General features: G+C 35.7%; 1 protein-coding gene across 5 annotated transcripts in view; it reads right to left on the bottom strand.

Moving 5' to 3' along the window:
• The window catches only part of VCAN (versican), a 110,828-nt gene that overhangs the window by 82,508 nt on the left and 5,557 nt on the right, over positions 1-22,763 (bottom strand). For 3 of the 5 annotated variants that reach the window (XM_012477605.3, XM_012477602.3, XM_012477604.3), the window contains exons 2-5: positions 16,416-16,491; positions 9,816-10,190; positions 6,481-6,655; positions 6,269-6,396 (exon numbers count right to left, since the gene is read on the bottom strand). In XM_012477605.3, coding sequence (XP_012333028.2) covers positions 6,269-6,396; positions 6,481-6,655; positions 9,816-10,190; positions 16,416-16,485 — 748 coding nt within the window. In that variant the 5' untranslated portion in view covers positions 16,486-16,491. Of the gene's footprint in view, positions 1-6,268; positions 6,397-6,480; positions 6,656-9,815; positions 10,191-16,415; positions 16,492-19,146; positions 19,781-22,763 lie in introns of those variants that run through there. The other 2 variants (XM_012477601.3, XM_012477603.3) reach the window with 2 other exon arrangements.

The following is a 22,763-nucleotide window of genomic DNA, read 5'->3' as shown; positions in this document are numbered from 1 at the left end:
CAGAGAACAGATTAAAAGTTTTCAGCACCTTCTAGCTCCAACTGCAACAAATGTGAAGAGATTCTGAAATCAGGAATCACTATTTTAACCATTAGCTGAATCACAGTGTGCAAGAAGCTCTTCAAGCTGAAATGGGGCTTTTTAACTGAATAAGCCCAGTAAGGACAGAAATCACAAATTCTTAAATAACCTTCATCAGTGAAATATTCTATAGAATACATACTGTAAATTTCATTAAAACTATCAGGCAATCTGAGAGTCTATAGGGAAAAATTATATAATTTCCAGATTCAATATCTGATTTTGGTGCAACCAAAACCTCTAAAAAGCTAGAACCAACCGTGCTCTAAGAAAACTACTCATGATGTTTATCTAAATGTTTAGATGTTCATATCTAAAGGAGCTCATGAAATAACAAAAATGGAAAAGTTGTTTTTGGTTCTAGGTGAGGCAAAAGGACAATATGGAGGCATTAGGTAAGACACAGAGGTGACAAAGTCATCCTGGAAACAGTAAAAATAATAACCTAGAGTTAATGAATAGGTATTAATACAAGAAAAGCAATCCCAGAGATGACAATTTGCTGGGAAGGAGTGGGAGGCAAGGAGAATAAATTATCATGAGAGGTGAGAAAAGGAGTGTCTCTGGGAAGGAGTTATTTCTAAAAGACATCAAAGAAAAGAGTGGGAGGAGAAATACAAAGAAGAAAATATAGTATCATGGTGATTAAATAATGGTAAAAAGTAGATCTTTATGAATTTGGTAAATAAAGCAAAGCATTTTTTACAAGTGTTATAGAAATGGAAAGGTGGTGGTAGAAGGCAACTTCTAAAAGAGACAAAAGTTGGAGAAATACTGTAAGTACCATCAAGTATTTATTGACTATTATGTGTCTGTGATGGGAACAGGCTCTTGATTGCAATTGAGAAAGATATAGAAGTTTATGGTCTTATCTCTACTAGGAGCTTACAATAATTTTGCTGAAACAAAACAAATACATAACATTTTATATTTGATGAACACAAAGAAACCAGAAAACAGTTAAGCAATAAATCACATCAAACTAATTCTAAGTAAAGTAGAAGGTCAGAGTCAAGAAATTTCAGTGTGAACTGCAACAGCCAAAGAGCGGATCCTGGAAGCAGTAAGTCTTTAAGCACAGGTGAAATCACAATGCTGAAAAAATGAGGGGTGTGTGTTCCCTGAGAGGAACAGAGCAGACTTGCAGGCAGGAGCGAGCAAAGGGTCTGTGGAGGGCCAGATGCACATGTGTGGAGTCCCATTGAAGAGTGTGGAAATCGAGGTTGAATAGATTGCAGTAGGGCAGGTTTTAGGGGTTTTGAAGAGTTTTTGCTTGTGGATGAAGCCAACAAAACCAAAGCACAATGTTAAGGAGAATTATATGGCGTTGGTGTTTAAGTGTTTTGATGGTAGTAAAACAGATCCCCTCAAGGACTCTTAAAGTCATGGGGACTATTTGTGACCACCAAAAGCAAAAATGAAACACAAAAAATGATTCACAAACTAGAAATATGGGTATGAAATTCAGAAGAGAATTTGGGGGCTAAACATGCAAAACTAGAAATTAACATCTTCATTGTTCACATATTTGTTCTTTTGGTATTCTTTCACGCCCTATATGTCCCATAAGACTTTTGGTTTACAATTTATGCACAAGAAAACAAAAATGAAATTAAACAAACTAGTAAGAAAATTAAAGCAATGAAAAAATCAGGAAGCAGATAAGATAGCGATGGAGCCTAGAGAAGTAGGAAACTATCCAGGAAATAAGTATAAAGCAACGTGAGTAGGGAGGCATCGATGGTTTGTAAGTTAATTCAATAATTCACTCATTTATGCATCTCCACCTATGGAGCACCTACTATATGCCAAGGACATATTGAGGATACAAATACCAATTTCTTTGTTTCGTTCTTTCCCCACATCCATATTTAGTAGGAGAGGGAAGTATAAGCAAATATTTTCAAGAGGGTAATTATAGTCACACATTCAAGGTTCAGAGATGGTGAAGATGAGAAGGATCAACTAGGTCTTCAGGAGGAAATATGAGATGAAAGAGAGTGTTCACATTATAGGCCTGTCAAAGTGCTGGGAAGCTTGTGTAAAAAAAAAACGGGGAATTGAAATAGTAGGGTAGTAGTCAACCCAGGTGACATAAACACCCAAAGGCAGGGCTACATAGAAAATACAGGCCATAAGAGGATAGTCCTATGTCACGGGGAAAAAGAGCTCCTGCACCAGCAGCCATTTGTCAGGTCTGGGGACAAGACTGGAAGGACTGACTCATTCGCAAGGAAACTAAGTGGGTCAACAATGAAAGAAGATAGTCTAATCTCATCTGCACTACTCCAATGTATCTGCAGGGTGAATTAAATGCCTAAAAAAAGAAACTTATTTTTTAAAGTACCAGCTAACATCAGGAAACCAAATAGTCTATTAATTTCACTCCTAAATAATTCTGATCCTTTACCTAATTTCTTGAGCCATTTAATCATCTCAACTCTGCATTAAAACTCTCCCAATGTTTTCCAAATCTGTCTTACAGGGAAACAAAGATTAAAATCCCTAATAAGGATTATTTTGTGGATCTTAATTTCTAGATTCTTGTTTTAAAATTTTAATTCCATTAATATCTATTACTGACTGAATCATGTCTAATAAGCCATTATGATTTCCAAATCATTTCTAAGAACACAAGCTGATATTGAAATGTTCACTAGTGAATAGGCTTTAAAAAAAAGAAGTGAGTATTCATTGAATATGCATAACTGTTATAATCACCATCTTAAAAAAAAGAACCCTACTAGATTCTTCTCCCAAAACTGGCAGGATTTAATTTAGTGCAATTATTTAAATTTTATAGAGAAATACATGTGTCAGGAAAATATGACATTATAAAACAAGAAAGGAGAAAAAAAGGTCAACAATTCTGTCAACTAAATATCTTTCACAATAATTAAATTAAAACAGAAAATTAATTGCCTTTTTGAGCAACGTTTCATTTTATACTTAATTGGCTTTTTCATCAGACCATCTGGAATATATGGCTTCTGATCTAAAGCAATTGCACCTTGGTTCATAACTCCTGTGTGTGTATTCCATGACATGCATTCAGAATACATCAAATCTGACTTTCACTGTCCCCACCATTTTTCAAACACACACACTTGGCTCCCCTAAATACAAAAATAAAATATAGGCGGGAATTATTTGACTCACGAATTTTGCAATGCCTCTTATGAGGAATCTTGACTCAACTTCAAATAATCTTTTGTCAACGTGGCAACTGAAGTACCAAATGTAATTTTATGTAGTCAGTTTTCCACAAGAATTTTTTATCAATTCACTCATTAGCCAATGGTCTTTACTTCAAAAGGGAAGACATATATATACTTCAGTTAAGAAATGAGAGGAGCCTTACAGGAATGATTTTGTGATCTTCCTTTTACCTCATCATCTATAAAAGTTACCTTTAACCCCCATTCCTGCTGACTTTCAAGCCAAGAAAGAAAAGAGCAGTGTTCAAAGATTTGATACTTAATCCAAGGGCCAATAAACAAGGAGGAAAATAATGTCATGAGCAATGTTATTGTAAACATGCTGAATATCTTCCAGAATTGTCAAGTTTCTTCTATGAAATGAATGCCTTGTTACCTTGCTGACACAAATTTCAGCCAGTTCTTGAATTAATATTTGTACTGACTTTTACATTTCTCTTCCAATTTTTACATACTAAAACAAAAAGATTAAAATTCCGTTGATTTGGTATAAAGACCCTAAGGAAAGTTACGCTATATTCCACATTACAAGTTTTCAGTCACCAAATACGTAGATTTATACAAAATAACTTTATAAAATACAGTTGGGTTACACTGGGACACAAACTGGCTTAGGCATAACATTTGCCTTAGAAGTGACTGTGTTTGTGGAAGTAGGAGAGGATGGCTATGAGACTAGTAAATCCTTCATCATGGGAGATATGCAGACATCCTCTCAGCTCCTCTTCTGACAGAGTCCAGTTCCTGAACACTGGTTATGATACTATGAACAGATTCTGGGGAGCCAGCACTCAGTGAGGACAGTGTGGCTAGGAAATCCCTAGAAGGACTCCCACCACCAAGACTTGTCAAAAGTTCTTCAAATAGTACTTGCAGAGGCCCTGAAATTTCTGGGACTTCCACAACATCCCTCTCTGGGCTTGACGAAATTATTTTGAAGTTGGGCAATCTTACAGCTTTAGAGAGCTAAGAGCTGATAGTACCTCTATCAGGGTAAACTGAAGGATGAACACACGAGGGGTCACTAGGGCTCTCTGGCTGGTGGTATCATGGGTACATAAGCCTGTCTTTCCACCAAGGAATCTGGCTTGGGATATTTGAATCTGGCCATGAAAGCCCACCATTTAATAATATTTGGTAAAGATCTTTTAGGTTAGTGAGAACTTACATATAATTTTACAAAAACTACCTCTGGATCATTTCTAGTATTACCAGCATTTCAGATATTTTTTATAATTATCACCCTTACAGATATTATACCAAATTAAAACAATAGTGATACAAATTTCCACCTTACCAAAACAGCAATAATGAAATTTATTCCCTAGATTATTTAATCAGATTCTCCTACCAACCATCTTCTATTCTATATTTCAAAATCAATTAAAATGAAGGCAAGAGAAAAGCTCTAGTTTTATATATTTCAACCATAGCTTGGATGTTATGTTTTCCCTTTGCCTGTATACAAAAATAAAAGTTGCTCACCTCCACACTTTTGGTTTAGAAAATACATTTGGCAATCTTTAGTGATAGCGATAACAAGAATGCTAAGATACTCAAGAACCACACCTAAGCACCCTTCTTGAAAGCAGGCCTTCCATTGCAAATATAGTCTAGGCATTAGGAAAACATAAGTTGCTTATATTCTAGCTTTCAGGTAAGGCTGCTTATTCAATTCACAGAATCATGGAATCACAGAATTTTAATGTTGAAAGGGACCACAGAAATTATCTAATCCAGTCTCTTCATTTTAAACAAGAAAATTGAGATCATTCTTTTTATGTGCACTTAGTCAAAATTAAAATTAGAATTTAACATTATTATCTATACCTTTAGGATTCTAATAATAGCTGTTAATACAAATGAAAATCCATTTCAAAAGTCATAGAAACTTCTATTCCGTGTGCCTTTATTTTATTTATTTACATATTTATTGAGACAGGGTCTCACTCTGTCACCCAGGCTGGAGTGCAGTGGCGCAATCTCGGCTCACTGCAGCCTCCACCTCCTCGCTCAAGTAATCCTCCCCCTTCAGCTCCCCCCACTCCACCCACTCACCGAGTAACTGTGACTACAGGTGCATGCCACCACACCTAGCTAATTTTTGTTTTTTTGTAGAGACATGGTTTCACCATGTTGCCCAGGCTGGTCTCGAACTCCCCAACTCAAGCAGTCTTCCCACCTAGCCCTCTCAAAATGCTGGGATTACAGGTGTAAGCCACTGTGCCCAGCCCCCTGTGCCTTTATAATAAAACTGCACCACATCCTTTAGATAATGTCGGTATGACTGAACTCAAACTGTTCTTTAAGAATCTCTAATTCAGGCAAAGGAGAAATGACAGTGCCAAAATCAGACTGTAAGCAACTTAAAAGCAAGGGCTATATCTTAACTGACTTTAGATCTCTAGCAACTAGCAGAGTACCCAAAAAAAAATACAGTAGGTGGTTTTTAACGTGTTGATTGATTTAATGTATTGATTGGTTGAATGAATGAAGGATTGCTCTGAATATTAGTGTAACAAAATAAACTTGAAACTTGAAAACCCCTGCTGGGTTAGTGTACAGAGTTATTTAGTTGGGCTCTGGGGTATTTGTCAGTACTTGGATTCACAGTGGATTGTCATCACATGATTTTTATCTTACGCTCTCACCAGAATAGGTACCACCCTTACAGCTTTCTATTCTTAATGCTCTAAAAGTATACTGGAAACAGTCCAAGAGCAGCATGACTGTAAGAAAACCTGCCATTAACTGAAGACATTTCTAACCTGCATAACCATTTGCACACTTCTCCTTCCCCTTCCACTTTAATTTCGGCTTATTTTACCGCAAAATCATACAGTCATATAAACAAAATGCCACCGTTTGGAATCCAAACAAGCACGAAGACTTGCTCTATTCCAATGCACTTCTGGTCTTCCCTCAATATTCTCAGTTCATATGAAGATATAGAAACTCAAACGTCTTACCATCCAGATGATCCACATAACAATACACATCATAAGTTTCCTGGGGAGAACGGAGTCCATAGGTCCTGACTCCTTCCTTTCCCATCATATCTCCATAACAGCCTTCTCGGGGAGTCCGGATGGGATATCTGGGGAAATAAATGGCTAGTTAGTGGCACTTTCTTCTCACTCTCAAGTTAATAATTAAGGCCTGTGGCCCCCAGACCCCTTACCTGACAGTCTGATCAGACAGCCAGCCTGCGTCACACTGCTCAAATCCATCTTCATAGGCAGCAAAGAGCTGCTCTGGAGTTGCTATGACTGCCCCAATGTCCAAACAAGCCTTCTGAGCAGCCTCAAAATTCAGCGTGTACCTGCTGGTTGCCGCCCTATAGTGAAACACAACCCCTGCAAAAACAACAGCAAACGATTGCTAGCCTGTTCAAATCTCCCACTGTACTGTGCAAAATTTCTCATTGGAGCAATGTATCAACTTAATTGGTTACATAGTAATACTATCATAATTATTTACTTTTACTTTATGCAGGATTATGCAAAATTATGTTGATTTGAGGGGCTCCAAAAATGCCATTCATCTAGGCATCCCATTCTGCTCCATCAGAAAGTTTTCTAGTGGATCTCCTAGATGCAAGAAAGGATTTAAGTCACTAAATCCCAGTACTTTTCCTGACTGAAGGCAGTATTCAGACAATCATGGGAACACCAGATACCTAAAGGGAGTAGATTCTGCAGAAGATACAAAGACCTAAAGGGACCACAAGATCGACTTCTACTCAGGACTTTATCCAGGGTCAACCCAATAGATATGCATGAAACACTCACTTACCTCATAAAAATATTTACTAACACCACTTCCTCCACATATAAAACACTGAGAGACAATGTACTAGATAGGAAAAGACATTGGACTATTTATGAGTGAGTGGGCTTGTTCTAATCCCTAATTTGCTCCTTAGTTTTATACAAGTCCAGTTTTCTGAGCTTTAATTTTCTGTCCCATAAGGTGGAACTAAAATTGTGTATGTTACTTGATTGGTGTGAAGGTCAAATTAGGTAAAGGATTTAAAAATGTTGAGTAGGCCACCATGTACCATTCAAATGTTTATCATCTTCTTTACCTGACCAGCATAAAGTAGGGTCTCTGCTATGACAGATAACATGTATAATTTTTATCCAAAGAAAGCCTGAAGTAAATTCTTCCTAGCAGAAGCTTCTGATACTTGCCTCAAATTCCACTCTGTTGTATTTTAGGGATTGTATAAACTAGTGGTTTTGAACTGTGCTCCAGGACTCAAGAAATTTTCAAAGGGATGAGGATAGAGCAGGCAAGGGGGTGGAGCTCTGGATCCTCTCTTCCCATGTCAACAAGAGTCTCTCCATTTTTAGCTGGAGTAAATATGATGACTCATTTTGCAAGACATCAAAGTGGATCAAACTTATGTGCCACAGAAGTCATTGAAAAATAGAAATTGAGGCAACTGGGTCTTATGAATGAGATTTTATTAAGAGTCATCCCATTTAAGAACACTTTTATTGGTTGTTATTTGGAATAAACTGTGGTTTTCAAGATTCGTGCCACTCTTCTTATCCCTAGTAATTTTCTGGGATTGACAACAGTCTATCTTCCACAGCCTGACTTCTGGCTATTAAGACTGTCTCCCATGTGTTTATCCTTAGATCGTCTCTGTCTTCCAAGGTAGGTGTGTGCCAGCAAAATAACTACAGGGGAAAAGATTATCCATCTCATAGATAAGTACCTCTGATCAGTGCCAACACAAAAAGACTTAAAAACCTGCACAGGCTCTGAGTAGATAAAACAACAACTAGTATTCATTTTCCCATTACTGACATTTTATGACTCAAATAGGAGTTTTTGCAAAAAAAAAAAATTAAATGCCAATTCATACCTTTATAGAATCTCTAAAATTGCCAGGAAATATATATGGTGCTATCTGGTGAGTGTAAGAGATAGCTTGAAATGATCTGTAAGGCTTAAGCAAGAATTTGAATAGATTTAGATTAGTTTTATGTTGATCAAAGCTCCAAAGTCTTCTTGGTAATTAAAAATCTTCCATGTGCACTTAAGATTGGCAGTAAAGGGGCACAAAGAGGCCTCTTCGACCAAGGCAAGGAACTTCAATCTGTACAAGTATCTGCAGTTGCTGGAATAATTTGAAGACCCCATGGAGCTAAGGAGATTAAGTGGAGGATTTTCATTGTTTCAGAGGGGCAAGGGGCAAATCCATTGCTAATTCTTTAATGATGAAAAATTGTAAGAAGTTGTTAAACTCCTTTGGGAATTTTAAAAAGTGATATATAAACAAAAGAGAGAGAAATCATAGCAGTGGGGCTAACTACAATAACTGATAAGAACCCAAGATACTTAGTGGATGCCTAGACAACATAACAATGGATTTATGGAAGGAAGCAATAGAATTTGAATATAAAAGGATATTCAGAAAGTTAATGTGTTGCATCTGAAATTCAGAGTATTTCCTTTTGGCTACACAAGAAAGACTTTTAATAAAACCCTTTGCATATATTTCTGAAAGGTAAATATTTTATAGGGAAATGGAGGATTGAAAGAGAATCTGTTCCATCATGTCTGGGTATTAGAATTTTGCTTAATAACTTGCCAAAATATTAGGCTTCCAAGAGCTATGGCATTATGTGTGTACCCAATTAAAGCAATTTTTCTTTGCTTTGTCTCCTAACTCAAATTCAAATGACATAAACCACCCCTGAAAAGAGGGTGAAACTAACATGTCTCACTGCAAGACTTAATGGATAAGAACTAGGATGTTAACCTTAAAAAATATACTAAGTTCCTGTTTTGATCCAATTCAAATATTTATTAAGTCTTGGCCTTTTTAAGACACTCTGATATGTACCATGGTTTTTATTAAATAACTTATTTCTTCAATGTAAGATAAGATAGAATTTCTTTTTTTTTTTTTAAAGTCACTCATATATTTTTATTTTAAGTTCTGGGGTACTTATGCAGGAAGTGCAGGCTTGTTATATAGGTAAATGTGTGCCATGGTGGTTAGCTGCATCTAAGATAGAATTTCTTAAAAGCAAACTCAAACATTTTAATAATCACATTAAGAGAGAAAAAAGGGCGAAAAGTTTTTCATGCATATATATATGTGCATGTGTGTATATGTATGTACATGTGAATACATACATGTGTAAAGGTTTTAAAAATGTAGATTAGCTTTTAGAGTCTTGAAAAAGAATCACTGATAAGTCCCAACACTAAAGTAATCATTATTAAATTACGTGTCATGTCTTGGAGTATTTGTTATTTTCAGTATACAATACTTTCCTTCATGGAATCAGTGAAGTGGCTGCCAAAAACGCACCTGCCTTGACCTTTGAATGTATAACAGTTCGTTTTTGGTGAAAGACATGGACTATTGAATTGACGGGTGTTTTTCCACTCGTCCAAACCCCAAACAACAGTTACTTCTAAGTGCTATTTCACAACACTTCTGAACCAGATGTCATTGTTACACTACACTTTTGCAGATACTAAAAGCCTTACCATCCACAGCCAGTGACACCGTGTCTTGGGTGTCATCAATCCCGTACATGACATCACAGCGGTAGTGGCCCGCATCACTTGCAAGCAGCTTGACCATGGTGAGGGTGGCATCGCCCACGGGCTCGGGATGTGTGGGCATGGACACTCTCCCTTTGTAGTCCTGACCAACCTTGATATTTCCATTTTGGGCCACAAGGATAGTAATCTCTTTCAAATCTTTTCCATTTTTGTCCATTTCAATCTTAGACCATTTGATTCGGAGAAATTCACTGGTGTTGTAACTGGGTGATAAAGTAGGTATCGTTGAAAAATGACAAGGTAGGCTGACTTTTCCAGAGAGGGAGCCCCTCACAAGGGGGCTTTTCTCCACTTTGACTAGAGGAAAGAGAAAATACCAAATTAACAGTCTTTAAAAACCCAGACTGAATCTATTCAACATGTGAATGGATAAGCAACCCTTAAAATAGTTTGGTTACATCTTCAACATGTGAAATAATTAGAATGGCTTTATATAAAGAGAATAGCACACAATTTCAATGACATTTTACAACAACAGGGATTAATAATGCTCATTTCTATGTATAGAAATGTGACATCATTCATTGTAAAATATTTTTTAACTTAGTGTTTAATATGAACAAACTAAGTGATTTAAAAAAAGGCAAGCATAAGAGCTCAAGCAATTAAGGGCAAAGAAGGGCAGACTAGAATCTGTAGGGCAGGTTAAAAGGACAGGACCAATGTTAGGAGGAACAGCTGAAAGATGAAAATTATGTCTACAGGTCAAAAGACAAAAAATGTTTGTTACAATAACTGTCACATTACCTTAGAGGAAATGAAAATAAAATTCAAAGAGGAAGTGAAAACTAAAAAGTGCTTCACAGGATTGGAGCCAGGGAAATTTTAACATTTGCAGGATGCTCTTTGGTCCTGTGTTGGAACCAAAGGCTTTCATAATTATAACAAATGCAGCTACCATCACTGTCAGTGAGATACTGTTTTCAATTATACACTAGGGGGAAGCTGGTTTCTGTTCACATAACCCTTCTAAAATATTCATCTGCAGAATATCCTTTGTTTAAACTCTCAAGCTTTTAATGATAAAGAATATATTGACTACAGTTTAACACCATTACGCGCAAAAGAAATGTTCTCTCACTCTTACAGGAATCCATCTCTTCTCTCCTACCCTCCTCCCTATCTTCCAGCCTCTATTAATTAGGCTAGACAATGTGTTGGGGATAATGGAAGTTGTTGTTAATGCACAAGCAATGCTCACTTCATGAAAATATGGTCAACAAGTTAATAGTAGCCTCTAGGTAAAATGAAGTAATGATTTTTAACCAATGAAATGTTGTATATTTAACACTGTGCTAGTGGTCAAACATATTGGAAACACACATCTCAACATGGCCATGCTTCAGAAATGATATCATTCTCATTGTAAACACTGGATTCAACTGGAGAAAAGTCATTTTGAAAGCTGCAAGAAGATATTATGGAGATACAATACCCTTTAAGAAAAAAAGACTCTGTTGCTAAAAATTAAAATTTTAACCTGCTGGCCTGTAAAATCTTTCATGTGATACAAATATATCCAAAATAATCAATATAGTATTGTACTTAATGTACTTACAATAGAAATCACTAATTTATTTCAAATGTATAATAACCATTGCTGTCATGCATTTGTTTATTATTTTATTAATCTACATATAGCTTATCCAAAGTAGATTTAAGGCACTTAATGAAATTAAATAAAAACAAAGTGAAGTGTGTTATTAGCTGTACTAAATTATCCTTTGAAATATTGCTAAGACTATTATCATTTTGGAATATAATTGCAAGAGAATAATACCACTTTTAATGGTCTCCTTGGCTTACAAAGTAAATTTTCTAATTTAGCTCAACCTTAAAGTAAAACTGGTCCAATTCCTTACTAAGGATGTTCCACTGAGAGGAATGACAAGCTCCCAGATGGCTGGTGAGAGACCCGAGTCAGAACACATGTCTCCTGACACCTAATCAAGGAATCTTTTAGTTCTGGTGTTCTTCTTCTGTCCTAAATTAAGCAAAAGAAGTATTTAATTACTATCTGAACTAAAATCTTTTAGTAATTTCATGATCTTTTTAAGAAATTCATAAAGTTCACAGAGGACTCTCTGAAAGTACCTTCTACCTATTTCATATTCCTTTAATTTGGACCTAATTAGTGAGATGATAATAACACAAAGATACGGTTCTAAGAAGAGAAAGAGTGAGAATTTTGTGATCTAAAAATCTCCAATTTTATATTCATCATATGTTCTAGAAAATCTCATCTTCCTTCCTGAAGAATTATTTAGATGACTAACTTTGCCACAAATAAAGTACTATTTTTAAATGGAAAAATAAACAGCTTTATCATCAACTTCAATTCTGGTATGTATTTTGAAACTCTTTATTACCTCCTTTAAAATTAGCTTAAAATAACTGTCTTCCAATTCTTTAGTATTTCTTACCAAATTATATTTCTCTTCACAATTTTAAGAATATATGAGCAGACATGAGATTCAACCCCATCTATCCAACAGGGCAGTTTCTGAAACACAGAGTATTGCTAAATAGCTGTGCTGTAAAGAAAAGCTATGTTGGAACAAAATAATGTTAAAAAGCAATTCGCCAACGACTATTTATTGTTCTAAATGTTTATATATATAAGAAAATTAATAGCTTTGGTTGGACATAAATATATGTTCATGGGAATGCAATCTTAACAGGATCAACAAAAAGCTATGTGGTCAAATCTTTTGTGTATTAAATCTTGGGTCTTAATGCGCTGGGTCATGAAAACAAAATTCACTAAATCTAAATATTTTAAGAAAGAAATTCAGTAGTTCAGAGTATAATGTTTATAGAGTATGCATGTTTAAAAGAAATCTGCTACCTGCAGGAATTGGTCTGAAATGCCTACAATTCAAGTAATACAAATGAATCCTAATAAAACGTTCACTGTTACCAGATGGTTTGTGGTCCAAATGAGCACAGTAAGGGAGAAATCACTAAATAATGAATAATCAATTACTCCTCATTCTCTGTCAGTAGATTCTTTAGAGTAAGGATGATGTAAATTCTATCTGCACAATTTGGGCAAACACACACACACACCTTGGCCAAATAAATGTCAAATTGAGAATATGGGAATATATCACTCTTTGAAGTGACAATATCAATATGTAGTTCATTCACTTATTCATGACTGTGCATGACTATGTTTCCTCTATTAATTAGGCTAGACAATGTGTTGGTAATAATGGAAGTTGTTGTTAATGCACAAGCAATGCTCGCTTCATGAAAATATGGTCAACAAGTTAATAGTAGCCTCTAGGTGAGGCTACTGTTAGGGGAACATCAAAATAACTAAGCCAATGGTAGAGAATCAATGATTAGGACAGTTTATAAGATAACATAATGTGTATTGTTAAAAGAAATAGTTCTTCCTGGGTTAAAATAAAGACAATAACAATAGATGAGGTGTTAGTCGTTGGCCTCTTCTGTGACTAGAAATAAACAGAGAAAACCTTAAGATGTTGATGTATTGACTCAACAATAGTTACGACTGTGTTTTCCACTACAAACCCAGAAAATCCGTTTTATGGGATCGTATATTTGCAACTTTCACCTCTCATATAAAAAAATTCTCCTGAAATTAGCCCCAAACTAATTACATCTATTAATAGTGATCATGGATTTACAAAGAATCGGTACAGACATGCAGAAATTACTCAGTGTTGTTGGCTGTTATAATTGTTTCTGTAAACACTGTAAAGCAGCTATACCACAAGTTGTTCTTCATTGCATGAGTTCTTCCTTTAAGTGGAAAGTCTAAAGTTGAGCTGAGGGATGGTTGCCTGCTACTTTCCCTGTAAATTCCCTTCCAATTCTCCCCATCCAAATGCCACTCTCCTTTTCATATCCCTTTCTCCATCTTCACTGGATGCTGTTTTCCTTTCCTCTCTGTAACTTTCACCTTCATCTCCCAAAAACTTCGAGGAAGACAACTCTTAGGCTTCACCATCTGATTGGTGTGTCTTCATGATCTGAGTGGTGGAGCCTGGATTCTAAAAACCATCCAGGTGGTTCACTGTGGAATTTATTTATTTATTTATTTATTCATTTATTCATTCATTCACTCACTCATTAGGCAACATATAAAATGATTAAGTGCTGTCAGTGTGTCAGGCACTCTGCTAGAAGATGAAAGGCCTTTTTGCAGTTTACAGTAGTCTACTTGGTAAGAAAAGCAATAACTTTTCCCAAGAACGTGGTAGATATTATTATATCTGTAACAGCACAGGTGACAAGGGGAACATGGAGGAGGGATTTTTTAATCTATTTGTTATTGAGATAGGATCTCACTTTGATACCCATGCTGGACTGCAGTGGTGTGATCATGGCTCACTGCAGCCTCGACCTCCTGCACTCAACAATTCTCCTGCCTCAGCCTTCCCAGTAGCTGGAACTACAGGCTTGAGCCACCATGCTCGGATAATTTTTTTAAATTTTTGTAGAGATGGCAGGGTCTTGAACTCCTGGGTTCAATCAATCCTCTAACTTTGGCCTCCCAAAGTGCTCAGATTACAGGTGTGAGCCATTGCACCCGGCCAAGGAGGAGCTTGTAAATTGGCTAGAAAGGGGAAGCCAGAGGTGAAAAGAGGAAATAGAACCATCCCAGGAGTCAATTTATCCTTGACTTTTCTCATGCCCTTACTACACACCCCATCCAATCTATCAGTAGGTCTGACTCCTCCATCTCCACTTATCCAATTCACTTCTTTCTATCTCTACTGCCACCTGATCTAAATTACCCCACTTCATGCACAGGCTACTACAATAACCTCCTAGATAATATCTCTGCTGTTATTCTTGCTCTCCTACAATCAAATCTGCATAGATTATCAAAAATTGAATATTTAAAACATTCATCAATTCACATCTTTCTTTGCTGAAACCCTTCAATGCTTCCTATTGCACTTGGAATAAAATATAGACTTTTTTAAAGCCTACAATGTTTCATATAGATTAGAAGTATAACATGGTGGTGAAGAATACACACCCCCAAGAATTGGTTCATCTCCTAGCTTTGCTTCTTACAGGGTTTGGGCCTTTGAGCAACCTGCTTAGCCTCTCTTGGTACTTCAGTTTCCTCAAAAGAATACATGGGTAATGAATGTTTCAATGAGTTAGTGTTAAGCACTTAAAACAGTTCCCGGGAGTTCTATTCAAGTATAAGGTGTCAATATTATTTAGATGAGTTGGTTTCTGCTAATCTCTCTGTCCATATCTCCTACTTTGCACTTGATCACTACTCTACAACTGCAGTGACCTTTCTGCTGTTCAAACACACTATGTTTCTTCCTAACTTACAGATCTTGGCTGGCTGGTTTGTCATCATTCTCATTTCAGTTTAAACGTTATTTTCTCAAGGAGGTCTTATCAACTTCCCCCAACCCAAGTCACTCTCTAAGATGTCATTCTGTTTTATGTTCATCAATTTGAAAATAGCTGGATTGTTTGTTTACTGGTTTATTGCTGGTCTCCTATAACTAGAGGATTAAGTTTAATGAAAAATAGGCCAATCATGAGTCATCCATGGGTATATTCCTGGATATCCAGAATAATACCTGACACAAAGAAGGTATTCAAAAAATATCATCAATGAGTGAACAAATGAATGGATGAGTGGGAAAATGGGTGGGTGGATGGATGGATGGATGGATGGAGGAATGGATAAACAAACAGATGGAAAGATGGATGGACAGATGAATGGATGGATGGATGATGGACAGATGGATGAGTAAATAAATGGATGAATAAATGGGTAAATGAATAGATGGATAATAGATAGAGTGATACTTAAACTTTAGCAAAAGGAATTCATCTGGAAAACCATAAAAGATGAGTCTAAAGCATAATGTAAGTATGAAGAAGAAATGGAATCTGAGTCTGGAGAGGTACACTAAACAGAAGCAGATGAGTGAAACTGTTGGATAGTATCTTTCTTCAAATTCCTTGATATATTACCTTGAAAATATTAAATAATAAACTTGGAATTATAGCAACCTCATTAGAGGAATATAAACTTTGAAATTAAAAAACTAGGACACATGCATACCCAATCACTTTCTTAAGAAAGAAAAGAAAAGGAAGTAAAGGCAAAAATATGGTTGTCAGCTTTCTCTTTATATTCTCAACTCTTTTCAAATTCTAGCCTGCTGGGTGTTTAATAGTGTTTCTTTTTTTACATAGGAAAGTTTGAGAAATACTGTTGGAATTTTTAAATATGCCCAATACCATATGTGAGCTTTTTTGCGGAGCCTGAAAGTAATTAGGGAAGTTACCGAAAGTCCACTTGCATCTTTAGCACCCTACTTATTATTTTGTTTTGACTTTATTTAAAATCAAAGTTTTTAGTCCAATAATATTTTAACTAATAGTTTTCAGCACTTAATAGATTTTTTAAATCAATCTTTTATTCCAGTGATTCCACATTGCCATTTCATTCTCCAGGACTCACATTTTTATTTCAATTAGCAGCAAAGAAACTGTTAGCACACTCACCTTTATGTAGCGCATGGGTTGCTATTAAAGTTGAACACATCCATAAGATGCTCTTTATATTTATCAACATCTTGGCCTAGAAATGAACAAAAACACAAAGTAAATCACAAGCAGTCAGGTTTATAGCAGGTAATAAATCACATGCTTTTTGTGCATTGTGTGTAATACAAGAAGTAGCTCCTCTTGGATTGTAAAAACAGGAGGAAACCTGTAATAGCAGAAGTTATTTTGATGCTTTAATTATTAGTTTGAATCTCATCCAATGCAACATTACCAAAATCACTCCAGAATAGTTTGGGAACATAAAACAATGTGGATGTGTGTGACAACCACCAGTGGGTAGGCTGTAGAAAGAACAATAGAGACCACAGCTCAAGTAACTAGTGGCTAGGAGGGGGCACAAAGAGAAATGGGTGACCACAAAGTCTATTTAGAAACAGAAAGCTGATTATAATGAGCAACGGAAGATGGGGAGCACTAGGGAGAGATGTTGAAAGAAAAACAGCTTCATCAAGGGTAAGGTGAGAAGAAATCAATTGGTGGTTCATGTACCTAATACCAAAACAGAGAATAAGGGCTTCAGCTGGCTTTCTAAAGCGCAGGCTCCATGTAGTTTCTAGCTGGCTAAACAAACAAAATAAATGTATTATAAGGAGGTGTTAATTACAAAAGTGACCAGTTCTTGCCATGAATTTTAAAGTAGTACCAATAGTTCTGAAGTCTCAAGAGTGAAGAATAAAAGAAAATAACCTGTACTGAGTCAAGAAACTGCCCCGGCTTTGCCATTTAATTTATTGCATGACTTTGGGAAAGACATTTAACAATCTGGGTCTCAGAGTGATCCCTTCCAGTGCAAATTTCAAGGCAGCTATAATTATGAAGAGAATAAGTACCAGTGTTGGGGGACCATCTAGAAATCAAAGTGCCAACTTCCAGAAGAATGGCAAAAGATTATTTGGTCTCTACAGTTGTGCCCTTCTTGGTAGCATTTAGAACTATTCTATAATAGTCACCTGTTTCTCCTTTCTAACACAACTCTGGTTCCGTTCTAGTTGGAATGGAACCCTCAGCCATATAGGATCCTGGGTCAAACCCCAGCCCGAGGGATGATCCTGATATCCTAAGTTAATTATAGTGGTCCTATTTCCTTTTCCAATGATTGGGTTTGGAACAGTATGTGATATAGTTTTGGCTAGTGAGATGTGAGAGGATCTCTTCCTCTAGGGAAGGGCCCCTGGGAAAGATAGATTTATCCTGAGAAGAGAGAAAAAGGAAGAGGTGGTCAGTTTTCTTCTCTGGACATTATCATGCTGGAATATTTCTGCTGGAACTGTTGTAGGGATTTTGCATCCATGAGTTAATGAAATAGTCTCTGGAAATGAAGCTGAGAAAGAATCACCAAAGGCAAGCCATAAGTCCTTAAGAATTAGACCTAGAGTGGACCATGCCTTTGAACTTCATTTTATGAGATTATAAATGTCATTATCATTTAAACCCAATAAAATCGTGACTTTTTGTTACTTACAGCTGAAAACATCTTAACTGATACATATATTTTTAGTTGGGTCCCTCAATAACTTCCTTGGAAAATAAATTCCATATTATTTAGCAAACCTAGATTGAAAGAAGCAAATGCTGAAATCAGTCATAAATTATGAAACTGATCTTGAACACAAATTGGGCTTGGATTTGTACAGCATTTAATTAAGATATTTTCTTAATTTTTTTGCATTTGATTTCTTTATGTATTTTGAAATAAGGATTAGACCTTTTTAAAACAAAATTTTAAAATTCTATAATTCTAGATATTTCCTGAAGAGCATTTTTAAAATTACACATTATACATCTTATACATAAATATAAATATACATTATACATCTTATATTTTCCATCTATAGACCAACTGATAATTCACAATGAAAAGCATACAACTGATAATCCTAAATTAACCTTGATAATTAAGTTTGTTATTTATCATATAATCACTAGGATATGCTAATAGACTTTGTTAACCACTCACTGGGAAATGCCATAATGTTTCTACATTTCTGGATTTCTTATAAGACAGCGGAGCAAGCATGAAGTACACATCTATATCTCTATGCTATTAAAGTATTTCAAGGAAAAATAAAGGTATCAATTGCACAGTCAAAGTAAAAGATTGGATTGCATCATAAAAAGGTGTTAAAGAAAATCCATTCCATGAGTATTAACTGAATCCAAATAAGAACACTTTCTTTAATTGTACTTATAAACAATAATTTCCTACTTTCCTTCAAGAAAATGTGTTCTCAATTTTTTTATTTTTTTTTTCCAGGAAATCTTTATAAGTGTAATTTTAAAAGTCTGGGCTCCACTGTCAAATAGCCCAGAATTCAAGTTCTGCATTCTCTACTCATATTCTTTGGGTAAAACACTATGTCTCTCTAAACCTCATTTTCTGTAGCTACTTAGTAGTGAAAATTAGTACTTACTAAAGCGATCATAAAAATTGATAAAATAATGTATGTAAAATAAATCTCAGTGAGATACATTAAGTACTCAATATTTATTATAAAAATTACTAATTCAGACTTTCTGTAAATGTTCTAACACAGGTTTCATATCACTAAGAGTAAAAAGAATAGTATTTGAAGCTCTTGCATTTGAAAATTATAAAAATCATAACCTAGGTTACCACTATAATAGCAATATGCACTTTATGCTTAGAATAAATTGTCCTATAACTTACTGCTATGTACTTCAAATCGTTATCTGTAAACATGTCTGATCTCCTCTGTAGATCAGTAGGCTTCCGGAAGGCAGAGCTAGTACTTTATTCAACTTAATAATTCCCACAATACTTCTTCAGTGCCAGGTTCAGAGTAGATCCTTGAGGAATGTTTGCAGACCAAATACATGATCAATGCCTCTATTTCTTATGCAGGAACACATCTGAAACTCAGTGCCAAAAATTTCTTAACACCTGGAATACTTTTGAACACTTTTGAATCGGTCTACCTGAAGATTTGCCATGACCCAATAATATGATGTTCATCAATATCTAGAGAGTCAAATCCCATTTTAAAAAAACCAGAGATGTGATCCTGACCCAGGGAAGGATCTTCTGCATTTGCGTTGCCTACTCAATTTAAATACTCAAAAGTCTAACTCTTTGTGTCACACTTAATCCTTATAAAATATTTAGTCTTTTGATGGGGAGGGGAGAATGGTCCTCCATCTATATAGGTATAATATACGCATCTCTTTCCCTAAGATTACCTCTAAGACTAGGTAAGAATACAAAGAAGAGATCAGACATGTTTTAAATACATTTGAGTAAGTTGCATAAATATGTTTGAATAAGTTACTCAATTTAAAAATTAGAATGTTTACACTAAATATCAGATCTCTAACTTCTTTCAAAAAATCAGAAGGTTTAGCAACACTAAGTCTATATTTCAGCTGGCTGGTCATGAGCACTAACCAAGCAACAGTCACCGCCCTTGGGTCTGTGTGCTCAAGGCCATTACTCCTCTTCTTAGTCTCTTACCATTTCCACTCCATGCCTGGCCCCTGTAGTCACCTAAGTTTGCAACCCTTGAATTAAAGGATGATCATTTGTTTCTATAGTAAATACATCAGAGGGCTTTATTGACTTTAGCTGCCTTAGAACTACATTTCCATTGCCTCTTCCTTGGAGTCCAAGGCATTCATTCCATTTCTCTAATTTTCTCAAAGCTAGATGCCTATCCTTGGTCATTAAGTTTCGTCTTTTGTCTTCTACATTTGACCTTATTAAATGGAAAGCTTTCTGAAGCCTCTGTCTTTGTTTTAGCACCACTCCAAATCTCTATTTCCATTCTTCCACTTTTCCATGTCTGCTAGTGATAACAAGTCTGTCTGCCTGGAAAGACCTGGGAGATATGAGAGCCAGTGCCTATATTTAGCCTTCTACTCCAGTGAAGTCATTGAGAAGGGAAGTAAGTCATTGAACAATCCAGGTACAGGGTACTGAGACTTTTCATTGCCTAGGATACATAAATGACAAGGTCAGTAGAACGCCTATCCATCAGAAATGTCTGCAGGGAGGATAAGGGACACTCCAGGGATGGGCAGCCTCAGAGAGAAAGTCCAGATTCTATTAAATAGATATTTAGTATTCTCCCTTGATTTTGAGGAAGCCCAGCTGACAAGGGTGACCTGAGGACACAGACACGGTGGTTTTGTCTACCATTCTGCCCATTCTGCTAATTAGTTCCCCTAGACAACCAACTCTCTAGGATACTTCGGCTACAAAGTGGATGTAATGAGCATCACGTATCATATTGCTCCTTGGTTCTTTCTCACAGAAAGAATCATCATAACGCAGAAAGAAATCACATGATTTAGATGGGAAATTTCATGAATTTGTTTCATACAAGTAATAGCGTCACATGAATTTATTACTAACCTGAAACTGGATTCCTGAACCTGGATGTGGCTAAGCTTTTCCACATTGTTGCACCTTAGCACTCCTCTGTTCTCTACCTTGTGAACTCCTTTCTCATCACTCTACCTAAGACAAACTGTACTCCATTCCCTTTCCTATGCTCTATTTTCATCATAGCACATATAGCCATTTTGCATATGTGATTGGGAATTGCCTTTCTCTACCTACCATAGTAAAGGTTTTAACAGAGCAGTCTTTGATGTTTTGTTCACTCCTGTATCCACAATGTCTAGAACACTCAATAAATATTTGTTAAAGGAATTAATATACACCCATTTTACATAATTAGATGTAAACTATATAAACAGTTTTGTAGTTTATATAGTAGATTTTGTAGATTACTTTTTTCACTTAAAATACAATATATTTTGGAGAATGTTCCAAATCAGCAAATACAATTTTTCCACGTTATTTTTGACAGTTGCATAGTTTTCCATTAGGTGGATACAACAACTTCTATTTAAACAGTTCCCTATGATGAGCCTTTACACTGTTTCCAGATATTTGTTCTTAGAATCAATGCTGCAAAGAATATCCTTGTCCATTTGTCTTGAGTGACATTGGTACCAATATCCATCCATATAATAATGTCAAGAAGTGGAATTGCTGGATCATAGAGTATATACATGTTTTAAAAATTTTTGATAAAAAAATCAAAAAAATGTGATTGCCAAATTATTTTTTAAAGTGGAGGAATCTACTTACATTTCCACCATAGTATATGAGAGACCCAGTTTCTCTGCAACCCGGACAACATAAACTTGCATCAAAGTTTTTTTACATTCTTTTTGCCAGGCATGGTGGCTCATGCCTGTAATCCCAACACTTTGGGAGGCCAAGGTGGGTGTATCACATGAGATCAGGAGTTTGAGACCAGCTGCCATGGCCAACATGGTGAAACCCCATCTTTACTAAAAACATGAAAATTAGCCAGGCATGGTGGCGGGTGCCTGTAATCCCAGCTACTAGGGAGGCTGACACAGGAGAATTGCTGGAACCCAGGAGGTGGAGGTTGCAGTGAGCTGAGATCATGCCACTGCTCTCCAGCCTAAGTGACAGAGCGAGACTCCATCTCAAAAACAAAAATGAAAACAAATTTTTTGTGTTATTCCTCTGATTGGTGAAAAAATGGTACAACATATCATTGGTGTTTTAATTACCATTTATTTAATTACAGATGAGGCTGAGCGATTTTTTATATAATTTTATATGTCTCTTTCTGCCACTATCTGTATATAATTTTTGCTCATATTTTGATAGATGTGGACTTTTCAAAGTTATTTATAAAAGTCCATGGAATATCAAGAGATATTAACTCTTTATCTCTCATATGTCATAAATGTTTTCCAAATGTGTTACTTGCTTTTGTGTAATTTAATTGCTACTTAGTCAATATTTCCAAGAATGGCTACTGGGTTTTACGTTTTGCTTGGAACGGTTTTCTCTATTCCTATTTTTTTAATCCTATGATTTACTTTCATCATTTTTAAAAGGTATCACCTACATTTCATATTTGATTAATTTTAAATTTCTTTTAAGATGAGAAATCAGTTAGAGACTGAGTCTTATTTTGAGTGGACCCATCAATTGTCCTAAAACCATTTACTGCATAATTCTTCTTTTCCACTGACTGTCCAAGTTCATTTGAGTCAATTTCTGGAATCTGTCTTCCGATTAATGAAACTAAACAATTTTTAAAACAATATGCCCCTCTCTGATTTATTTTATAGATTTAGTAGGAACGATATGGCTTGGGTAATGCAGTTATCATCAAAATTACAGAATGAGATCAATTTGAATCTCACATGCATATTATCATCCCTTTTCTGTACAGTTTTTCCAAGTAGTTACTCTTTTGATCTTTATAACTGCATATT

The sequence above is a fragment of the Aotus nancymaae genome, unplaced genomic scaffold, assembly GCF_030222135.1.
Source record: "Aotus nancymaae isolate 86718 unplaced genomic scaffold, 86718_ANA_hifiasm-v0.15.2.pri h1tg000014l, whole genome shotgun sequence".
In the NCBI taxonomy this organism is placed as follows: domain Eukaryota; kingdom Metazoa; phylum Chordata; class Mammalia; order Primates; family Aotidae; genus Aotus; species Aotus nancymaae.
The sequence above is the reverse complement of the archived record's forward strand: the minus strand, read 5'-3'. Positions and strand labels throughout refer to the sequence as shown.